Source organism: Eulemur rufifrons, chromosome 13 (assembly GCF_041146395.1).
Source record: "Eulemur rufifrons isolate Redbay chromosome 13, OSU_ERuf_1, whole genome shotgun sequence".
Lineage (NCBI taxonomy): Eukaryota > Metazoa > Chordata > Mammalia > Primates > Lemuridae > Eulemur > Eulemur rufifrons.
The window spans coordinates 11,472,728-11,493,419 of record NC_090995.1 but is presented as its reverse complement, the minus strand read 5'-3'; the positions used below and the strand labels follow the sequence as shown (position 1 = coordinate 11,493,419).

Here is a 20,692-nt window from a genome sequence, read left to right as displayed (position 1 = left end):
GGATATTTCATTTAATAAAATGTATTTTCAGTTACTATCTCTAAGACTAAGGATGACTTCCATCTCATAGAAGGAGAAGTACAGGCCTAAAATGTCCTATAAAACATACTACAACATTTTTAGAAGATTTTATAAAATCTTTCTGTGACAATCTGTTAACTTCTTGGGCAAAACGCTGCTTTGAATCTATTTTGGGGGCCATTAAAACTATTTCAGTTTCCTTTTACAGGCAGTCCTCACTTGCTGTGGTGGTTTTATTTGAAGTAAGATGCAACTATCCCAAGGAGCATTTGAGCATCTGAACTGAGAATCTTAGGAAAACTTTCTCATGTTAATATTCTACAATTTTCCATCAAAGAAAGGGAGCCAGAAATCGCTTCATTGTCTTCCTTTCCTGTTAAATTTAGACTTACAGCAATTGTCTTAATATTAGAATCTTTACTCTACCATGTGTATTAGTATTGCTGCCACAACAAATCACCATACACTTAGCTGCTTAAACAGCACAAATGCATTATCTTATGGTTCCATAAGTCAGAAGTCCCACAAAGGTTTCTCTGGGCTGAAAACAAGATGTTGACAGACTGAGTTCCTTTCTGGAGGGGCTGAAGGAGCTAATTTGGGTGTTGGCAGATTCCAGTTCCTTGGGGTTGTAGGACTGAGGTTTCCATGTCCTTGCTGACTGTCAGCGGTCAGCCATTTCTGTCTCTGGAAGCCAGCGCATTCCTTGGCTCATGGCCTCACTTCCTCCATCTTCAAAAGCCAGCAACGTGAGTCTGTCTCGGATTTCTAATCTCCTCTTCATCTTCTATTGCATCTCTTCTGACCCATTCTTCTGCCTTCCTTTTCCACTTTTAAGTGCTCATGTGATTATATTGGTCCCACCTGGATATTCCAGGATAATCTCCCCATTATGAGGTCCTTAATCACATCTGCAAAGTCCCTTTTGCCACACTGAATCCAAGGATTCTGGGGATTGGAGCCTAAGCCTCTTTGGAGGTCCATTATTCTGCCTACCACACCATGAAACTATTTTATGCCACAAAGAGGTTCCCCTCATCTCTGCACCACAAAAGTAAAGTAAAAATAAAAATGCCTTTATCTGTTTACCTGTTTAAATATGTTTAATACTTGAAAGCTTTGGCCCATCGCCAAAAATATCACAATGTTTAACCTTTCAAATTGCAAAAACCAACTACCAATTGACATTAGGAAAGATGGAAGTTTACCAGGTGAACTTCAACAAGAGCCTTGGTATATTTGGCAAATGAGGTTTAAATCCTAGTATTTATCAAGTACAACAGCAGTGCAATTCTGCATTTGCATAGACTAAGTACTCAGACTGAACTTAAACCAGCTGTCAAAAGGAAGTGAGCCGTATTTTCATATAGGTTTATGAAATATTATAATATAAAACAAAAGTTTAAAAAATAATAAAAACTATCCATTGCTATCACTAAAATAATATTGGCAATATTTCAAATGAATAAAAAAAGAGGTTTCAAATGAAAGATTTTTTTAAATGTTTATTCCATCCTCATCTCACCCCTTAAAAATATTCATGTTTTTAAATGGACATTGTAAATGTAGCAGTAACAAATAAATATATTATATAAATAAAAATCCTTTACAAATAAATAAATATACATATATAAATATAAATATACATATTCAGGGTGCATGTCCTAAATTTTTACTTACTGTTGTGAGCCATCAAAGTGATTGAAAATTATTATACTAATAAGGTCATGTTAAATATATTTGGTTGCTACATTCCAAGTTAAACTGTCTAAAAACATACTTATCAATTAATCTGATATCGTTACTTTTGCAGAAGTTTTGTAACAGCGAAATCAGATCTAGATTTTTCATGATTTCAATCAGCCACTCAAAAATGTCAAAAGAGAATAGTTACTAAGGAGCCCAGAATCTTCCCATTTTGGAAAAACATTAAGCAAACATTTTTAAAATACTACTTTTTCTAAATCGGTAACTTGATTTTAAACATTGATCTTTAAAAGTCACAGGAACAATTGCAGTACATTGAGCTCCATAGAGACAGCGCCCGGGCAAGCGAGAGCCGGACGGGCCCTGGGCGACTCTGTGTGTCTCGGAGGAAAAATAACTAAACATGGGCAAAGGAGACCCTAAGAAGCCGAAAGGCAAAATGTCATCATGCGCATTCTTCGTGCAAACCTGCCGGGAGGAGCACAAGAAGCAGCACCCCGATGCTTCAGTCAACTTCGCAGAATTTTCTAAGAAGTGCTCAGAGAGGTGGAAGACCATGTCCGCTAAAGAGAAAGGAAAGTTTGAAGATATGGCAAAGGCGGACAAGGCCCGTTATGAAAGAGAAATGAAAACCTATATCCCTCCTAAAGGGGAAACAAAAAGGAAGTTCAAGGGTCCCAGTGCACCCGAGAGGCCTCCTTCGGCCTTTTTCTTGCTCTGTTCTGAGTATCGCCCTAAAATCAAAGGAGAACATCCTGGCCTATCCATTGGTGATGCTGCAAAGAAACTGGGAGAGATGTGGAATAACACTGTTGCAGATGACAAGCAGCCTTATGGAAAGAAGGAAAAGTGTGAAAAGGATATTGCTGCATACTGAGCTAGAGGAAAGCCTGATGCAGCAAAAAAAGGAGTTGTCAAGGCTGAAAAAAGCAAGAAAAAGAAGGAAGAGGAGGAAGATGAGGAAGATGAGGAAGATGAAGAGGATGAAGAGGAGGAGGAAGATGAAGATGAAGAAGATGATGATGAATAAGTTGGTTCTAGAGCAGTTTTTTTTTCTTGTCTATAAAGCATTTAACCCCCCTGTACACAACTCACTTCTTTTAAAGAAAAAAATTGAAATGTAAGGCGGTATAAGATTTGTTTTTAAACTGTACAGTGTCTTTTTTTTCTATAGTTAACACACTACCGAATGTGTCTTTAGCTGGCCCTGTCCTGGTGGTATTTTCAATAGCCACTAACCTTGCCTGGTACAGTATGGGGGTTGTAAATTGGCATGGAAATTTAAAGCAGGTTCTTGTTGGTGCACAGCACAAATTAGTTATATATGGGGATGGTAGTTTTTTCATCTTCAGTTGTTTCTGATGCAGCTTATACGAAATAATTGTTGTTCTGTTAACTGAATACCACTCTGTAATTGCAAAAAAAAAGTTGCAGCTGTTTTGTTGACATTCTGAATGCTTCTAAGTAAATACAATTTTTTTTTATTAAAAGAAAAGTCACAGGAACATTTAAAATATCATTTATCCCTCTCTAATAGGTAGGGGCTTTTATTCGTTATTAAGACATATCCTCTCATTTCTTTTTGTGAAACATAAAAATAAAAATCTTTAAATACATGAGTAATAGCTATAAAAACCTCTTGTTCTTCTCTTAATTGCTTTATGGTTCTTATGTCATATAATACATTATTTTTCTTGTGCCAGTACGTCATAAGCCAAATTGTAAATTGTTAGCAAGTATGCAATGAATGACAGATAATTCTCATAATTTTATTTTTTCAGGATTATTTTCCCCTCCCAAGTCATGCTATTTATTTCTTTGGGCTTTGTTTGTTAGTGTGTTGGTGTCTAGCAGATGCACACAGTACGTTCCCTTTAAAAATATAGCATTCATTCTACTTACCAAACTATTCCCTGAGCCCCAGAGCCAATAGGCTTCAGATTCTGGTAGCGCTTGAGAACTGTGAAGGTTGAGTCTCCCACTTCCACACTGTAGAACTGGTTGTCAACTTTGCTTTTGCTCATGTTGTAATGTTTGGCAATGTATGACACATCCACTTGTTTATCGAATCCCTGTCAAATAGAAGGACGACAAAAACATGAAGACGTGAACAAGCAGAAATGATGAGATGTAGACAAGCGTGTCTTTTAATGATTATTAATACTTAGCCATCTATCATCTGGTTCATGAAGTTCACATGGGAAAAATTACGTATTACTCCACACAAGACTACCTGGAGTGAAAGAGCTTAGAAAAACAATGCAAAGAGATCTTTTTCAATATCAAAACTATTTATAATAGAATAATCTTAGATTTGATTCACATAATCTTTCTAGAAGTGTCTCATTAAAACAATTCACCTGTGGAACAAACATCTACTAAACATGTACTGTCTCAGAGACTGTATCAAGGTATTTCACGATGCAAGTAAATAAGACAGGGGGTCATGGATCATCCTTTATAATAATCATATGAGGAAGAATGAAAGATTGTATCTACAGCCCTTCCTTAGAAAAAAACTAAGTGAAGTTTTAATTAGGTAAATTTGAATTAAACAGTGTTAACTTATGTTCTCATTAATACCAAAAATACCATTATCCTGTATTAAGCATAGAAAAAATTTAGTTCAAATTAACATTCTTCTAAAATGTCACATGACACTTTATTCTTTGAGGGCTTAGATTTTAAATATCTCAATTGTTGCATGTTTTACTTATCTTTAAGAGAAGTTTTTAAAAATAAAAAAAAAAGTGGAACTGGAATGTTCCTAATGCAAAGAAATGATAAATGCCTGAGGTGATGGGTACCCCAATTACCCTGATTTGATTATTACACATTGTATGCCTGTATCAAAAATTCACATGTACTCTATAAGTAAACACAAGTATTATGTACCCTTAATACTTAAATAAAAAAGAGAAGTTCATCTATCAATCGTATTTAGCAATTGAAGAGTTTGTCCTTAAAATTTTGAATGATTATATATATATAAATAATGTTAACATCCATTACCCATGATTATCTATCCATAAATGATATTATATTGCACTTCAAGACATAAATATTATGGATCGTCTAGCTAGAAGGGACCTCACAGAATATCATCTAGCCCATTCCTTGGGGCACACTGGTGGATGCCTACCCAACAGTGATCCTCTCCTTCTTCTTGCTGATATTGTTCAGATTTTAAGCACCCACATTTTCTGTGGGTTCCTCCCCAATCCCAGCAATTGAAAATTAATCAATTAACTTAATCCAGGTGTTCTCCTTAGAGATGGCATTAACCCACTGGGGCATTTGGGAGATTTGTGGGTGTATTTTGGAATGTCACAATGATGGGAGATGTGGCTTGTATTTATTTGGCCTGTCAGAGAATGCTGGTTGTCCTGCAATGAGTGAGACATTTCCACACAATGAATAATTCCCTACATACCTCACAACTTTTGAATGTTCTACCAAAACTTTAATTAGCAAAAAAAAAAAAAAACCTACCTATAATATTTTGAGCCCAGAATCTAAAACAAAGAATTTTTGTATAATCTTAATATATGCTAACTTTTCTGATAATCTAATTCTCATATAATTTGAAAGATTTAAACCTCCTAAGGCTCTTAAAACCTCTAGGTTGGTCATAAAGCAATTTTCCTTGAAAATTTTTGGCATTTTGTCTCTAAATAAAAAATAGAAATAGAAGTACCATCTAATTTTCCCCCCTTATTCCCTGAGAAAGGGACTCAGGCAGCACCAATAATGTAAAGGAGGAGAATACCGTGGGGACTATATGAACATGGGTGACAAAACCTGTGAATCCAGTGTAAGAATCTTGAGACCCCAGAGAGCCGAGACAGATTGGAGAGTGGAAAGCAAGCGACAGGCACCAGCTTCTGATTGGAACAGATAAGATGATAGCATTCAGTACAAATGCACACAAACAGCTGGGCACGGTGGCTCACGCCTGTAATCCTAGCACTCTGGGAGGCTGAGGTGGGCGGATTGTTTGAGCTCAGGAGTTCGAGACCAGCCTGAGCAAGAGCGAGACCCCGTCTCTACTAAAAATAGAAAGAAATTATATGGACGGCTTAAAAAATATATGTATAGAAAAAATTAGCCGGGCATGGTGGCACATGCCTGTAGTCCCAGCTGCTCGGGAGGCTGAGGCAGGAGGATTGCTTGAGCCCAGGAGTTTCGGGTTGCTGTGAGCTAGGCTGATGCCATGGCACTCTAGCCTGGGCAACAGAGCGAGACTCTGTCTCAAACAAACAAACACACACACACACAAACAAATGCACGCAAACTCCAAACAATAAAGAGGACCATAGATTAGGAACTTACATTGTTTGGACAGAAAACTGAAATATCGGGTAATTTTGAAATGCAATAACAAAAGTTCAAAATTTAGAGGGCAGTCTGTGGAGGATGGAATAGGAAATTGAACGAGACTATTAAAAATTTGGGCATTACACGCCTATTCAAGGAGACAACAGGGTTTAGAATGTAGACAAAGGGTGTGGACAACTGCAGAAACAAGAACCTTAGTATTTAAACAATCCTTGATTTCGATCATGGTACCAGGAACTGCTCTCCACACCACGGTCCGTTTCTACTCTAGACATTTTGGCATATGAGTAGAACAGCCTGATTAAAACCCTGCTTTTTTCCTGGCTAACAAAGGTAAAACAAGCAACTAGAGCTAGATTTTCTAACAAATGCATCTGCCAAGGTTGACTCGGGATGAATGAAGTGCCTAACTTGCCGTTTCTCATGTTCTGACTTTTCTTCATAGACTTTAGTATGCTGGTGTCTGACCACCCACAAAATCCTTAGCACACATTCGCCTCATAAAACCTAGATAATCCATATTCCCTTTCCTCCACTTATCCCCTTCACTTTTGAAGTGTGGCCTTCCCGACACTACTGCCTGTATGTACTAATCATTTGCAATGATCTTTATGCTCCAGGCGCCTGATTTAATGCTGCGTCTTGGCATCGCCCGCCACAGCCAAGTCCAAAAGAGTAGGGCGATGGACTTGGCTGTGGCCTTTCTAGCTATGGTCTTAAGTCTTCATATTAGACTTGAACCAAAATGTTGGCCCTCCTCTTCCAATATTTCAAAATATAGTCAGAGAAACCAAGGAAGTGTAACAATTCATGCCACCTCTTTTTCAGGCTTACTCCAAAAGATACTGTAGTTAACATTTTCAACAGTTTAATCCAACAAACACTGATGATATGCACGTTATGTGCAAGATACTGGGTTTGGCATTGAAGATATAACAAAGAAAAGAGAAGGTCCCTGTGTAGAATGGAGACAATCAAGTCAGCAAGAGGTTAAAATCTCGATGGTAGATTCTAAAGTGGAATAAACAGAAGGTGCTGAGAGCAACTGCCAACCTAAATAACACAGAGGGAGGCTCTCTAAAAGAAAATGGTATTTATTCAGGAATAGGTAGTTGCAATGGGAATATGTGTGCCATAGTATATTATGTGCATATGCAAGGCTGTAAAGGAAGACAAAGGTTTTTAAAGAAAACAATGAGGAGCATTCCATAATTGTTTTGAGATATTTGTCCTTGGCTACAAGGATCAATAACAAGAGTGATGCTAGTCCAAGGTTGGACAGGCAATTGCTGGGCAGATGTCCTCACAGAAGTCTTTTTTGTGTAAGGTGGTGATGACCTTTGTGCAAGGTTGCAGTTTTTTTGTGTTTTTTTTTTTTTGAGACAGAGTCTCGCTTTGTTGCCTGGGCTAGAGTGAGTGCCGTGGCGTCAGCCTAACTCACAGCAACCTCAAACTCCTGAGCTCAAGCGATCCTTCTGCCTCAGCCTCCCGAGTAGCTGGGATGACAGGCATGTGCCACCATTCCCGGCTAATTTTTTCTATATATATTTTAGTTGGCCAGATAATTTCTTTCTATTTTTAGTAGAGACGGGGTCCTGCTCTGGCTCAGGCTGGTCTCAAACTCCTGACCTCGAGCGATCCACCCACCTCGGCCTCCCAGAGGGCTAGGATTACAGGCGTGAGCCACTGCACCCGGCCCAAGGTTGCAGTTTTTATAGTCTTTTGAGATAGTTTTTGTTACCAGGCATATCAGAACCCTTCTCATTCTGGCCTTCCTCTATTTGTCTATGCTCTATTGTCAAGGTTTGCTGTGTGTGTGTGTTTAACACAAGTGACTCCATTTTGATTCTGACAACTTTCACAGAATGCGAGCAACTAACTGCTCGCATTCATTCATTACCATTAATTCAGTCAACTACTATGTATAAAGCAACTAGTAGATGCCAAGGCACAGGGTACAATTAGTAATATTTGAGGGGAGACTTGATCTATGTTTTCCCTGACAAACAATATCGCTGGATCTGCCTTCTCACTGGGTCTCCAATGTGACTATACCTTTCAACCACCTGGGGATGCACATGCACATCTGAGAAGGGGGAACTTGACAAAATACAAATCACGGGCACAACACCCTGGAGATTCCGATTCAAGCATCTGCATAGGTCCTGAAGGTCTGCAGATGACTAGGTAGTCCTGGTGATTCTGATTTGAGGATGTGAGTATCTGACTTTGAAAAAAGATTGCCTTAGAGCCATTATTCTCAAAGTGTGCTCCATGGAGCGTCAGTGTCAGCATTCCCTGGACACGTGTAAAAAATGTAGAAATACAAACACCCCGGAGTCGGAAACTCTGGGGGTGGGGCCCAACAATCTGTTTTAATACGTCCTTGAAGTATTCAGATGCATGCTGAGAGCCACACACTGGAATGGAGGGATGGCCTGAAGACTGTGAAACACATGATGCAGCTCGGCCTGAGTTATTTAGAGAGTAGAGCACTTACTATGCAGCAGAAATAATATTTCTGTATTTGCATCAGGAAACATACCTTGTGGCTCTATGAACTGCTAAATTCCTTTAGCTTATGGCACACATAAACTGAAAACCAGAGTCTAAGTTAGGACAGGATTACCCTATACCTCAGATTCAATTATTTTAAAGAGTCCCACTACTCCAGACTCAAGGATTGACAAAGTTTCTGTGTTCAGAGAGGTTGACAGCTGGCCAAGTGCTATGATGAAGTAAATCATTTCATCTCAGCAATTGCTCACATTCCTGACAAGTACCCAGAGATTTCCAGTGCATACCTAGGACAGGATTTGTTATATAATGAGGATATATAGACTTGGTGACATTTTGGAACAGTGGTTTGGTAACAGTTTGGTACAATGATTAAAACAATCACAGGCTGTGTGCAGTGGTTCATGTCTGTAATCCTAGTACTCTGGGAGGCTGAGGTGGGAAGACTGCTTGAGCTCAGGAGTTTGAGACTAGCCTGAGCAAGAGTGAGACCCCATCTCTACTAAAAAAGAAAAATTAGCTGGGTGTTGTGGTGTGTGCCTGTAGTCCCAGCTACTCGGGAGGCTGAGGCAGAAGGATCGCTTGAGCCCAGGAATTTGAGGTTGCTGTGAGCTAGGCTGACGCCACTGCACTCTACCTGGGGCAACAGAGTGAGACTCTGTCTCAAAAACCAAAAAAAAAAAAAAAAAATCACAGAGCTTATCCACCAATTTTAGCAAAAAGAGAATTCCCAGCGAAAAAGAAACAATAACAAGTATTCAAATGAAATACCAAATGCCCTGACATATTTTTAAAATAAAAGTAATTCAGTGATATTTTATTTCCATTCCAGAGCCTATAATTTCTCACAATAAGATTGAAAATCATCATTACAACGTTTACAAATTCACACACACAAAAACACGCAATTTTCTTTCAAATACCTTCTTTATACCCAGTTTTGATTAAGCTTTAGGTATAATCCAGAAGCTGGAGAATACATTCTTAAAAGTATCTCAAATAATTGGTAAAAGTTAAGCAGTAAGACATGGAGATATTAACACTGGAAATTTTCTTGGGTTGATGTCATAACCAAAAATTTGATGGCAAATGTGTTGTGTTGAAGAGCTTCCCCCAGATTCCATCTGTGCCCCAAGCTTACAAATGTAAATTGAGTTTTGAAAAGTTCAGGACATATTTAATTAGTGTACTTTATCCTTCAGCTTCCATACAGTCTTCCCTGTCATGACTATAAAGTTCAAATATAAATTTTCCTTTATAAAATATGTCTATGAAAATATGCCATTAAGATCACTACAGGAAAATACCATGAACACTAAAAATGACTTGTCTCTGGTTATATGTTTTAGTGTTTCCTGAGTTCAGGTCATAGGATAAGATAGCTGATAATTTGAACCCAATAAGGGTAAAACCAAAAATTCATGTCAGGAAGGCATGATTAGCCAATACTTAGTTTCAGGCAGAGGTTCTGAAGTTTTAACATGGATTAGAACTATCTGGGGGTATTATAAAACATTACTTTCTGAACCCCAATGCATAGTTTCTGATTCACTGGGACTAGAGTAAGGGCCAAGAATCTGTATTTCTAACAAGTTCCACACTTTGAGAATCACTGTTTTAGAGAATAGTAGATATAAGACATGTCACCATTCAAAGAGAGCTAATTGGAGAAGCAAAGACGTAAAGCAATGCAGATCAACAAGTAAACAAAAGATGTGGGAGGTAAAAATAATGTCATGGAAGACTCTCCTTGGTATCAGCGCCTCTTTAGCAGGCCAAGAGGTATTTTCTCATCTCATAGGTACAATATAGTGCCTGATCAATGCTATCTCAATTAGCTCATGAAAATAAGCATCTCATCATCTATTTATATTAAATTTATACTAAAACATTTGAGAAGAATGTATGAAACTCATGGGGATTTATAAATGTTCATCAAAAGTATCCTTCCAGGAAAGAAATTAATGTATTGATTAAAAGTTAATTATAAGGAAGGGATATTATATTTAAAACATTATAAATCACCACAGTGGTAACTTTTGGAAATCAATATGGTTCCAGAATAACTATATGTTAGAACAATCTATTCAATTGATTTGAATTATTTTTAAAAATTCATTCTTTCATTTAATATTACACTCACATTTAAATGATTCAACATTATTTCTATGCAGATATAATCAAATGTCCTTGGCAAACATTCAAAGTAAAGTCATATCACGTCCCCATCCTCCATTTGCCAAAAATTTAAAATGAAATTAAAAGAATTTATTGCTGTTGGCATTTTGGTAGGCAGAGAGGAAATCTGAATATAATCTGTTCTGTGAAAAGACTGTATTTTGTACAGACCTGTGAGAAAGGATATGATGCAAAGAATTCCATCACCAATTCAGTTGCTAGCCTATGGCCATGGAATTTTGCAAAGAAAAATGCTCCCTATTACTGATCTTATCCTGCAGGTGTCTAGAGCCTCGATGGTACTTTTCTCAAATATAATAACATGTACTCCTGAAGCACGCCTTCCTTGTTTTCATTTGTGCATGGCTGTCCTCTGTAACTGGTAGTTTCTGAGCTTTAAGAATTTTTAGAGGTTCGGTTTTCTTAGTTTCTTTTGAATAATGTAGCTGAAAATAGCACGAAACCATAGCTGTGAAACCTTGGGAAAGCCATTTTATTATTTCATTCATTTATTATTGATATCCTACATAGTTTCATAAAGGATTTGCACAGCTCAACATAAAGGATATAAAAACAATAAAACCATTAAATCCAGTTTTAAGAACAAATGTCAGATAAAGTAGGCTGGGAGGTAACCGTTTTCCCAGAAGACTTAAGTTATGACCATCTGCTGCCTTGAGCACAAAACTTAGTGACATGCTTCTGGAAAGCCAAAGGAAAAAAATAATGACAACAACAAAACCACAGTGAGTGGCAAGTTTTAATTCATTGATCTCATAAAATATACCATACTAATTCATGGGAGAGATAAAATTTCTTTAGCACTTAACTTCGGGAAGAATGTATTCAATAGTTCTTTATATATAAACTTAGAATCAAACAACAGGCAGTAGATAACAATATTTTTTAATGAAAGACACAGAAATATATTTCATATGAGTTAGATGATATCACCTTTCAATAAGGCAAGGGGAGAAAAAAGGTGAACCAGTATTAATGCTTACCTACTAGAGGTGTGCTTTGCATTCTGTTAAACAGTAGAAAGTGAATACTCAAAATAGATGACAAAAGTGGCATACAGAACTGTTTACTAATTAGCTCAAAGTCTTAGAACTATTAATTAGTGATGTCAATTAATATAAATTAATGTTTTTCCAACTCCAAAACATGTGCCCTTTTTAACTAAACCATGTACTAGTTCTATTTTAGTTCAGCTAAAATAATTCAGAAAAGTGATGTGGTTTTCTCATGATAAGGTGAGCTACAGGAATAAAGCTTAGAAAATCTAGAGAAATAAATGAATGTCATGTCTTCCTCTACAAATTCCTTCATTTGTCAATTGTCTCCACATAAAGTTTAAACATAACTGAACATTATATAATTCAAGATTAAAGTAGACAATCGCATGTGGTAATGGAAAACTGGATTTTCAGAGCTACCATGAAATTTAAAGAGCCTGATTCCACTCATTTGTTAAATATTTATGGAACACCTACTGTGTTGTCAGGCACTATTGAAGGTGCTGTGGATATGAAATTGATCGATCTCAATAAGATAAACAAGACAATTAGCTACAAAATGCACCTTCAGAAAACTAGACAATCTGTCAGATATTCTTCTAGTATTGTCATTTGGATATGGAAAACTATCTGCCAAAAGTTGTGATTCTGCTTTTGGAACAAATGATATTGAGCTATTCATTCTCATGGTTAACCGGCAGATTGAGTGGCTTCATGATGACGCTCCGAGATTGGTATAAAGTCAGCAGAAACAACGTCTGCTATTCTGTTTGTTGTGGCAGAAAGGCATGTGCGCAATCCATTTTAAATCTGAATCAAATTATTTACCTATGAATTTTAAAAGGAGACAATAATACTTAATGACATTTTGGATTAGATTTTGTTCTGTTAAGAGTACACTTCCCCGCTGTTTCTTGAAGTGTTACTCTCTAAGGAGGATTACATTATGGAATCTATTTCACTTTTCTATTAGCTGGCCCAGAGATGGTTACTCTGTGGAATCAATGACTTATAAAAAATCAATAATGTGGCAAGAATTTTAAGACTTAAATTATATTTAATGATTATTTTCAATTATGTAAAAAAGCATAAAACAGTAATCAATAGTAGAGCAGGTATGACTCCTGCCTGCTTGTTTTTTATGCATAAAGGAACAAAACTAGTACTGCTTGAATACCTACTAGGCACTGAGCTAGTATTAGGATCAGGCAATATCCTACATGTCTAATAAATCATTTCATATAAGAATTAGTATTCTAATTTTGCAAATGAGAAATTCTAGACTGAGAACTTCAGCACAGGGTAAAAATTCAGCTGTTCCTTTAACTGTCTGGCTTTGAATCTTGACTGTGAGATCTTGGGCAATTTCTTTATAACCTTAGCCTTGGTTTCCTTATTTATGAAATGAGGATAAAAATCTACTTTGGGGTTAAATGAGATAAGCTATGTAAAGCTCTTAGCATGGTACAATGTTACAGGAAGCTCTCAGTTTATCATCATCATCATTATCATTATTACTATAATTATTATTCAGAAGTTAGATAACATTTAAAGATACATAGCTAATTAGAGTTTTAAAATGCTCTGAACAAAAGTTAGCCTAACTCCTGAGCCACAGTGCCATTCCAAGGCACTATGATACTGCTACAAAACCCACATTTAACCAACAGTGTTCAGAATGGTCAGGTAACAAAATATTTTTTCTGTGTTTTCATTTGTGGTACAGACAGTGCTCGACAAATATGCCCCACGGCATTTGCCAGCCTGCCTTGCAGTTGTAGTTGGGGCCATGTGACAATTACTGGCTCATATTCCACAAACAGAAATGCCAGGTGTCACCTAAATGCAGAGGCAGTTAAAAAGTGCTATACATCCATAATTCAGCTTTTTGCACATTCTGGTGTCTCAGCCAGCACATCACAGTATGACAGGAGCCTAAATTCCTGAGTCATAAGATGGCAGAAACCTAAATTCCTGAGTCACTAGATAGAGGAGAACCCTTGCTAATTTGAAATGGAATTTGTGTGATGGGAAATGAACTTTTGTTCTGATAAGTCAGAGCTTAATATTAAATTGTCCCTTAGAGCAGCAGTCCCCAACCTTTTGGGGGGTTATTTTTTGTGTGTTTTGCTTCAGTTCGTTATATCTGAAAATGAGTCCTTTCACAGATGGATAGTTTGCGAATATTTTCTCCCATTCCGTAGTTTGCCTGATTACTTTGTTGATTATTCCCTTTGCTGTGCAAAATCTTCTTAAATTAATTAAGTCCAATTAATTAATTTTGTTGCTGCTGTATTTGCCCTTAGGGTCTTAGTCGTCAATTCTTTGCCTAGGCCTGTGAGATCTGTTGGGAAAATATCCAGCCACGTAATATGAAAAATAGAGACATTTACTGAAGAAGATACAAGAGACAAGAAACAATGTACGTAGGACAATGACGCCTCATTCCCCTTCAAAATAGGCACCTCGAGACCTCACACAGTTCTCCCAGCACCTCTTAACCTGACCCATACACGTTCAACATTCTCAGGTGCTCTGCTTGTTGCAGGCCTTTTAGAACGTGGATCACTTTCAACAGATTTTTGACTATCTTTGAAGCATCTGCACCGCACTTTTATTTGTGCATCGTCCCCGAAAGCCTTCTGAATCACCCAAATAGTTTCCACGGAGGCATGTTCAAGCTTAATGCAAAATTTGATGCAGATTCATTGCTCTCCCCATTCAGTCATTTTAAATGCTACCCCACACACAGTGCACATGCTCAGTCAACAGCATCTAGCGCCCCTCGGACCAGCACAGTGAAGATGTCACTGTTCACACACACACATCACACTCTACTCTCCCTGGCTGACAAGTTACATCGATGCCTCACGAACCGTTCTCGTTATATTAACAATGACTGGATACTTTCCAGACAGCCCTCGTGTATCTAGAAGAGTTTTTCCTATGCTTTCTTCTAGAATTTTTATGGATTCATGCCTTACAATTAAGTCTTTAATCAATCTTCAGTTAATTTTTATATACGTCAAGAGATATGTACCCCATTTCATTCTTGTGCATGTGGCTATCCAATTTTCCAGGCACCATCTTTTGAATAGGGCATCCTTTCCCCTGTGTATATTTTTGTCTGTTTTGTTGAAGATCAGTTGGTCCTAACTATATAGTTTTTTTTTCTGGGTTCTCTATTTAGTTTATTCAAACTGTAGCCAGAGCCACAAAGAGTTTCTGTGTCATAACCAAAAGAAAGGCCACTCTTAGCTCAGTCCCTTTTATTCCTAGTGCTACTCAAACTTATGTTTTGTTGATTAATTACTTTCAACCCTCCATGTCTCAGGCTTTCTCAAAATCAGAAAAATCGTTATAATTATTCATAACTAAATCATCAATAAATATTTAGAGAGGACAATAAGTTAATAACTATTAGATAACATAAGGTGCATGCTGATTTGGGATTAGCAAAATAACCAAAACATAATTAAATCTATTGATATATATTTGTAAGATGCGAAGATGTTGAAAGATTGATTTGATTTTGAAAGGCAAGTGAACAAATTTCTCCTTGTGAAGTAGTGTTTTCTGCTAAGTTTTTATTTCCCCTCTTTTATTAAAAAAAAAAAAAGCATTTACTGAACAGTAACGGAAGTAAAATAAACTTCTGGGTTTGGGCATTAAGGAGAAGGATGCCCTGGTCCTGCCTCTGAGACAGTACCATCGCCTGGGCAAAACACAAACCGGTAAACCTAAGGGTGACACACACAGGATGAGATCCATGCTGTAGACACCAGTGGGAGTGTGTGAGGTTTCCAACACACATTATTTTTCGTGAATATATTCTCTCGTTAAAACCCTGACTCATCTGTTCAGTTCAGCAGAGTTCCAAAAATATTTTTCACAGATTTTTTTTTTAAATTCATAGAGTGAAATGAAATATCTCTGTACCTCTGTTCAATTGAAAAAAGAAGGCTAAGACTGCTTACCTGTATCTCAGGAGGATCAATAATTTTTGCACTTTAAATTCCCTGTAGGTCTACATCTTTGTAGAGGATTCATACCACTGCAAGCTAAAGATTATTCTTTTATTGTCTACCATTACAAAGAAAAATTTCTCCCCAGAATGTAACAAGAAATCTCTTGCCTGCAAACGCTGCTTGGTTGAGTTAAAAAAAAAATAAGAGTTGCTTAAAAAGTCAGTGAATCCCATATTCTTAAATAATTCAATTAAGAATTAAAGTTAAAACTATTATAGATAATGTACATATTTTCTGTTGATAGATACTGTCCAGGCAATTTTATTTTCTATATTTTCTGTGATTTCTTATGGACAACAGTGAAAAAACGTAGAATATGACATAATGAAAAAAGCCACAAGAGATCTGGATACACTTGATCACTAATTAATTATTGATAAGTACTTAAGGTCTTTAGTACTATCTGTGGGCAAAAAGTTGGGAGCAATCTTAGCCCTGCTGGTGATCAGTTTAAACACCATAGCATATAAAGTACTTGCGAGATGCCCTATGAAATGAGATGCTTCCAAGGAACATAGCTTGAAAGTAAACCCCAGTAGATAATTCTCTCTCTAAATACACTATTTTCTTGAAATTGCTAAAGAAGTAAATGAGGCACAGAACTATAGGAAAAATAAAAATAAATGTTATTATCAAAAAAGTTCTACATGTCAAGTCCATAAAATGCTCCAAGTCACAACTAGAAATATTCCACTTACTATGATATTTCTATATTTTTTAAGTGTTATATAATATGCATGTATATTTTCTATGCATTAGAAGCTCATAGTAAGCAAGAGAATCCAGAGTCACAAAGAAAGTTCATGCTTCACTTCTCTTCATTCCTTTGCTTTAAAAGAACTCTCACTAGGAATATTCTGCGCCCATACCCAAATGTGGGAAGTTGATTTAAAAAATAACTTCAACCTACACAAAGCCTTTTTGGATTTAAGAAGAACGGCTGAAATTTTAAGACTTTTTTATTGATACTTTTTGAGGTTCAGATTTAATCTTGAAATATGTAAAAACATGAACTTCATTTTTTGGTTTTTGTGTGGTTGGTTTTCTCAGCGTTAACACTCAGAGTAAATGGCTACCGTAACGGAGGCTAGGGAAATAGCTCCAGTCACACACAGCTTGCAAGCAACGAGGCCCAGATATGTAACCCAGAAATTCAGGCCTGCTTGTTTTCCACCAGAGCAGTATAGCAACTGATCACAGAAACAGAACATACATCATTCATTCATTCATTCATTCAGCAAATATTTGGTGAGCGCCTACCCCTATGTCAGGGACTATCACGAGTGCTGCAGCACAGCAGTGAACAGGAGATGAAGTTCCACTGGTGTGCGGATAAATATTCAACCACTGGCTGGGGAGGAAAGTAGGGGGAAAGGGACTTATCTGTCATATTTCCTCATTTCTGTAATGTAAATACGCCTGTCATGACAGATTTCAAGCTACCAACCTGACATCATTGAACTGGAATTTGGAAAGAGACATGCATATTCAACCTGTGAGCCTGTGTGAGCTGGCTCCAGCAAGACACTGAGAAAAATCCCTGTCCAAGTGCAAAATGCTTTCTCGTGGAGAGAGAGAAGCAACATACCAGACGGCAACGTATGTATATGGCAGATACTGATAAATGTTATGGGGGGGGGGGAGAAGGCAGAAAAGTTGGGTAGGAAGGGACAATTTTAAATTGAATAGTCAGGAACGACTTCCTTAAAAATGACATTTGAGCAAAGCCCTGAAGATGATGAGTGGGCCAAGGAAAAATATTTCAGGGAACAGGGTTCTAGGGGGATAGATGGTAAAGGCTACAGTATTTATTATCAGGATTTTGATTTTTACCAAATGAGAGGAGAAGGTTTTACCAAGTGAGACATTGGAAGGTTTTCCTGTTTTGTTTTGTTTTGAGTCAAGAAGTGACATGTTCTCACTTACATTTTTCAAAGATCATTCTTGCTGATGTCTTGAGAATAAACCATTTAAGGGCAGGCAAAAGTGGAAGCTCTTACAGTAATTCAGGCAAGAGATAAGGGTAGCTTGGATGAGGGTGGTAATGGAGAGACAGTGAGAAGTGGTGAGATTCCAGATATTTTTAAAATGTAGAGTTGACAGAATTTGCTGACATATGGATGTGAGGTATGTCCCAAAAGATGATTCCAAGGATTCTGTTCTAAGTGGAAGGATGCATTTACTGAATTGGAGCAGACAATGGGATAAGCAATTTTTGGAGGAAAAATCGAGTTTGGTTTGGAATGTGTATAGTTTGATATGCCCGTTGAACATCTAAGTGGAGATGTCAAACAGGCAGTTAAGTATATGAGTCCAGTTTCAGGAAGAGATTTGGATTGGAGATAAAACCATGTGAGGATTCAAGATAATGGTATATTTCAATCACTGGGACTCAGTGGGAACACGAGGATGGTGAATGTAAATTTATTTAAAATTTAGCCATCTATTCAACAAGCACATGTTCCAGCACTGTTCTCAGTTCTTTGCAAGGATAAACTCATGTAATTCTCATAACAACCTTAGGAGTTGGGTACTATTACTTTCCTCTCTTACAAAGAAGGAAACTGAAGCATAGAGAGGTGAAGTAGCTTGTTCAAAGTCACAAGTAAATGGCTAACAAGTGTCAGATCTGGAATTTCTAATCAAGGCTGTCTAGATCCAAAGTTTTTGTCAGAGAATTTGTCTAACGGCCTGAGACTTTAGGAACTACAACATTTACAGGTTAAGGAGATGAGACAGATCAGTAAATCTTATTCATAGCAGGTAACACACATTTGACTTTCCCACAGAAATTCTAACTATGCTCAGTAGATACAGAAAATAGATACAAAAACAATGCTTTGTTTCTTTTCATGCTTTTCTGTATTTTCTATAACAAGCATATATTAATTATAGAATCAGGAAAGACTGCATTGAAATAATAGAAACAGAAGAGTTATTTTTTAAACCTTGTTTCAATGGGTGTATGTCATTCTCTGCTTACAACACAGCTAAATGAAAAGATACAATGATAATCAATACTAAAAAACTGAAGTGAAGCTCTCTGCTGGGAGTATGAATAGGGTTAGCAAATCATTTACCATCCAAACTATAACAATTCTTGAGAGTAAAAGGGAGCACTATCAATTATACCATGACAACAGGTTTAAGCTAGAACTACTCTAAACATACATGCAGTTGTCTGCAGGTGCCTCTTCCTCACGAAGAGTTTACATGAATACAAGGGAGCACTGTCTTATCTGATCCATGCATGTCACCAACCATTGTCACCATCTTACTGCTGTTCCTTGGGGGTTAAATATGCCTTTATTTGTCATTATTGTTATTTAGTCTTTTTACTACTTGTTAGAACTCGGCATCAGAAAACAAACTGAGCACCACCTGTATGCTGTTACAGGCAGGTATTGGAGATAACTCTATTTGGGGCTCATGAGTGCTGAAGACGAGAAATAATAATTCAGTAGTGACCCCCCCCCTTTTCCCTGGGGGATACATTCTAAGACCCCCAGTGAATGCCTGAAACCAAGGATAGTGCTGAACCCTATACATATACATCCATGTTAAAGTTTAAGTTATACATCAGGCACAGTTAGAGATTAACAACAATAACTGGTAATAAAATAGAACAATTCAGTAACATAAGAGTTACTTGGACACAAGCACTGTGATACCACGACAGTCAAACTGCTAACCGAGGCACCTTCTAAGTCTGCGGTCCCCAAACCCCAGGCCACGGACCAGTCAGTACCAGTCCGTGGCCCCTTAAGAATCTGGCAGCACGACCGCCTGAGCTCCACTCCCTCCGCCCCGCCGCAGTGGAAAAACTGTCTTCCATGAAGTGGTCCCTGGTGCCAAAAAGTTTAGGGACCACTGTCCTAAGTGATTGAAGGGCAGGTAGCATCTACAGCAAGGACACACTGAACAGAGGGACAATTCACATCCCAAACAGGATAGAGAGGGACAGTGGGCGATTTCATCATGCTACTCAGAACAGCATGCAATTTAAAATTTATGAATTGTTTGTTTCTGGAATTTTCCATGTAACACTTTTGGGCCACAGTGGACCATGAGTAACTGAAACTTTAGAAAGTAAGAACACAGGTAAGGGAGGACTACTATGCACACTACGGCTATTTTGATGATTAAGCCTCATTTCAAGGATTTAAAAGAAACACTAAAAACTGTACATATAAATATATAATGATTTAATAAGAAATCACTTTACTCAATCATTAAATACTATATTTATAACCATTCAATAAAATATCTTTATTTCTATTCTAACTTAAATGAACTGGAAAAAAAGTCTTAAGTATCCACTTTTACTTCCTAAGCTACTTTTAAGATTATATAAATACTAATTTTACTGTGGAATGTGTGCAAAATGGCATGGAAAAATGGAAATACAAGGGAATATACTGTACCTTGTTTTACCTGTAAGGAACACACACCTGACAAAAGGCAATTTTCACATCCAAGGTTGGTTCACTGCAGTAGTATAAGAAATGGAGGCTCATAAATACCTGCAGAAAAAAAATGGGTCATGAATTTCCAAATCACTGACTTTTCATTACTTAATAGCATAGATTTAAACATAATTTGAATTATACACAAGATGTTATGCACAAAATATATTCAACATAATCTTTACCTGGACAGATAAGAGGTCTTTTTCAAAAATTTTAAATGTAAAATAATACAATAAGGTAAAAATGTCCTATCTTTTATGGTGATCAATGTCATCACAATCATAAAAATGAAAGAAATTGTGCTGCTATAAACATTTGGGTACATGTCTCTTTGTTACAGAATGACCTTTTTTCCTTTGGGTATATGCCCAGTAATGGGATTGCTGGGTCAAATGGCAGGTCTACTTGAATCTGT

The 20,692-nt window shown here is 37.1% G+C and overlaps 1 protein-coding gene and 1 pseudogene across 4 annotated transcripts in view; one reads left to right on the top strand and one right to left on the bottom strand.

The window, feature by feature from the left end:
* Positions 1-20,325, bottom strand: part of MAPK10 (mitogen-activated protein kinase 10) — a 96,911-nt gene extending 76,586 nt beyond the window's left edge. For 2 of the 4 annotated variants that reach the window (XM_069485539.1, XM_069485538.1), the window contains exons 1-2: positions 20,260-20,325; positions 3,631-3,800 (exon numbers count right to left, since the gene is read on the bottom strand). In XM_069485539.1, the coding sequence (XP_069341640.1) occupies positions 3,631-3,800; positions 20,260-20,325 (236 nt within the window). Of the gene's footprint in view, positions 1-3,630; positions 3,801-20,259 lie in introns of those variants that run through there. The other 2 variants (XM_069485540.1, XM_069485542.1) reach the window with 1 other exon arrangement.
* On the top strand, positions 2,132-2,758 carry LOC138393969 (high mobility group protein B1-like; annotated as a pseudogene).
* Positions 20,326-20,692: the final 367 nt, after the last annotated feature.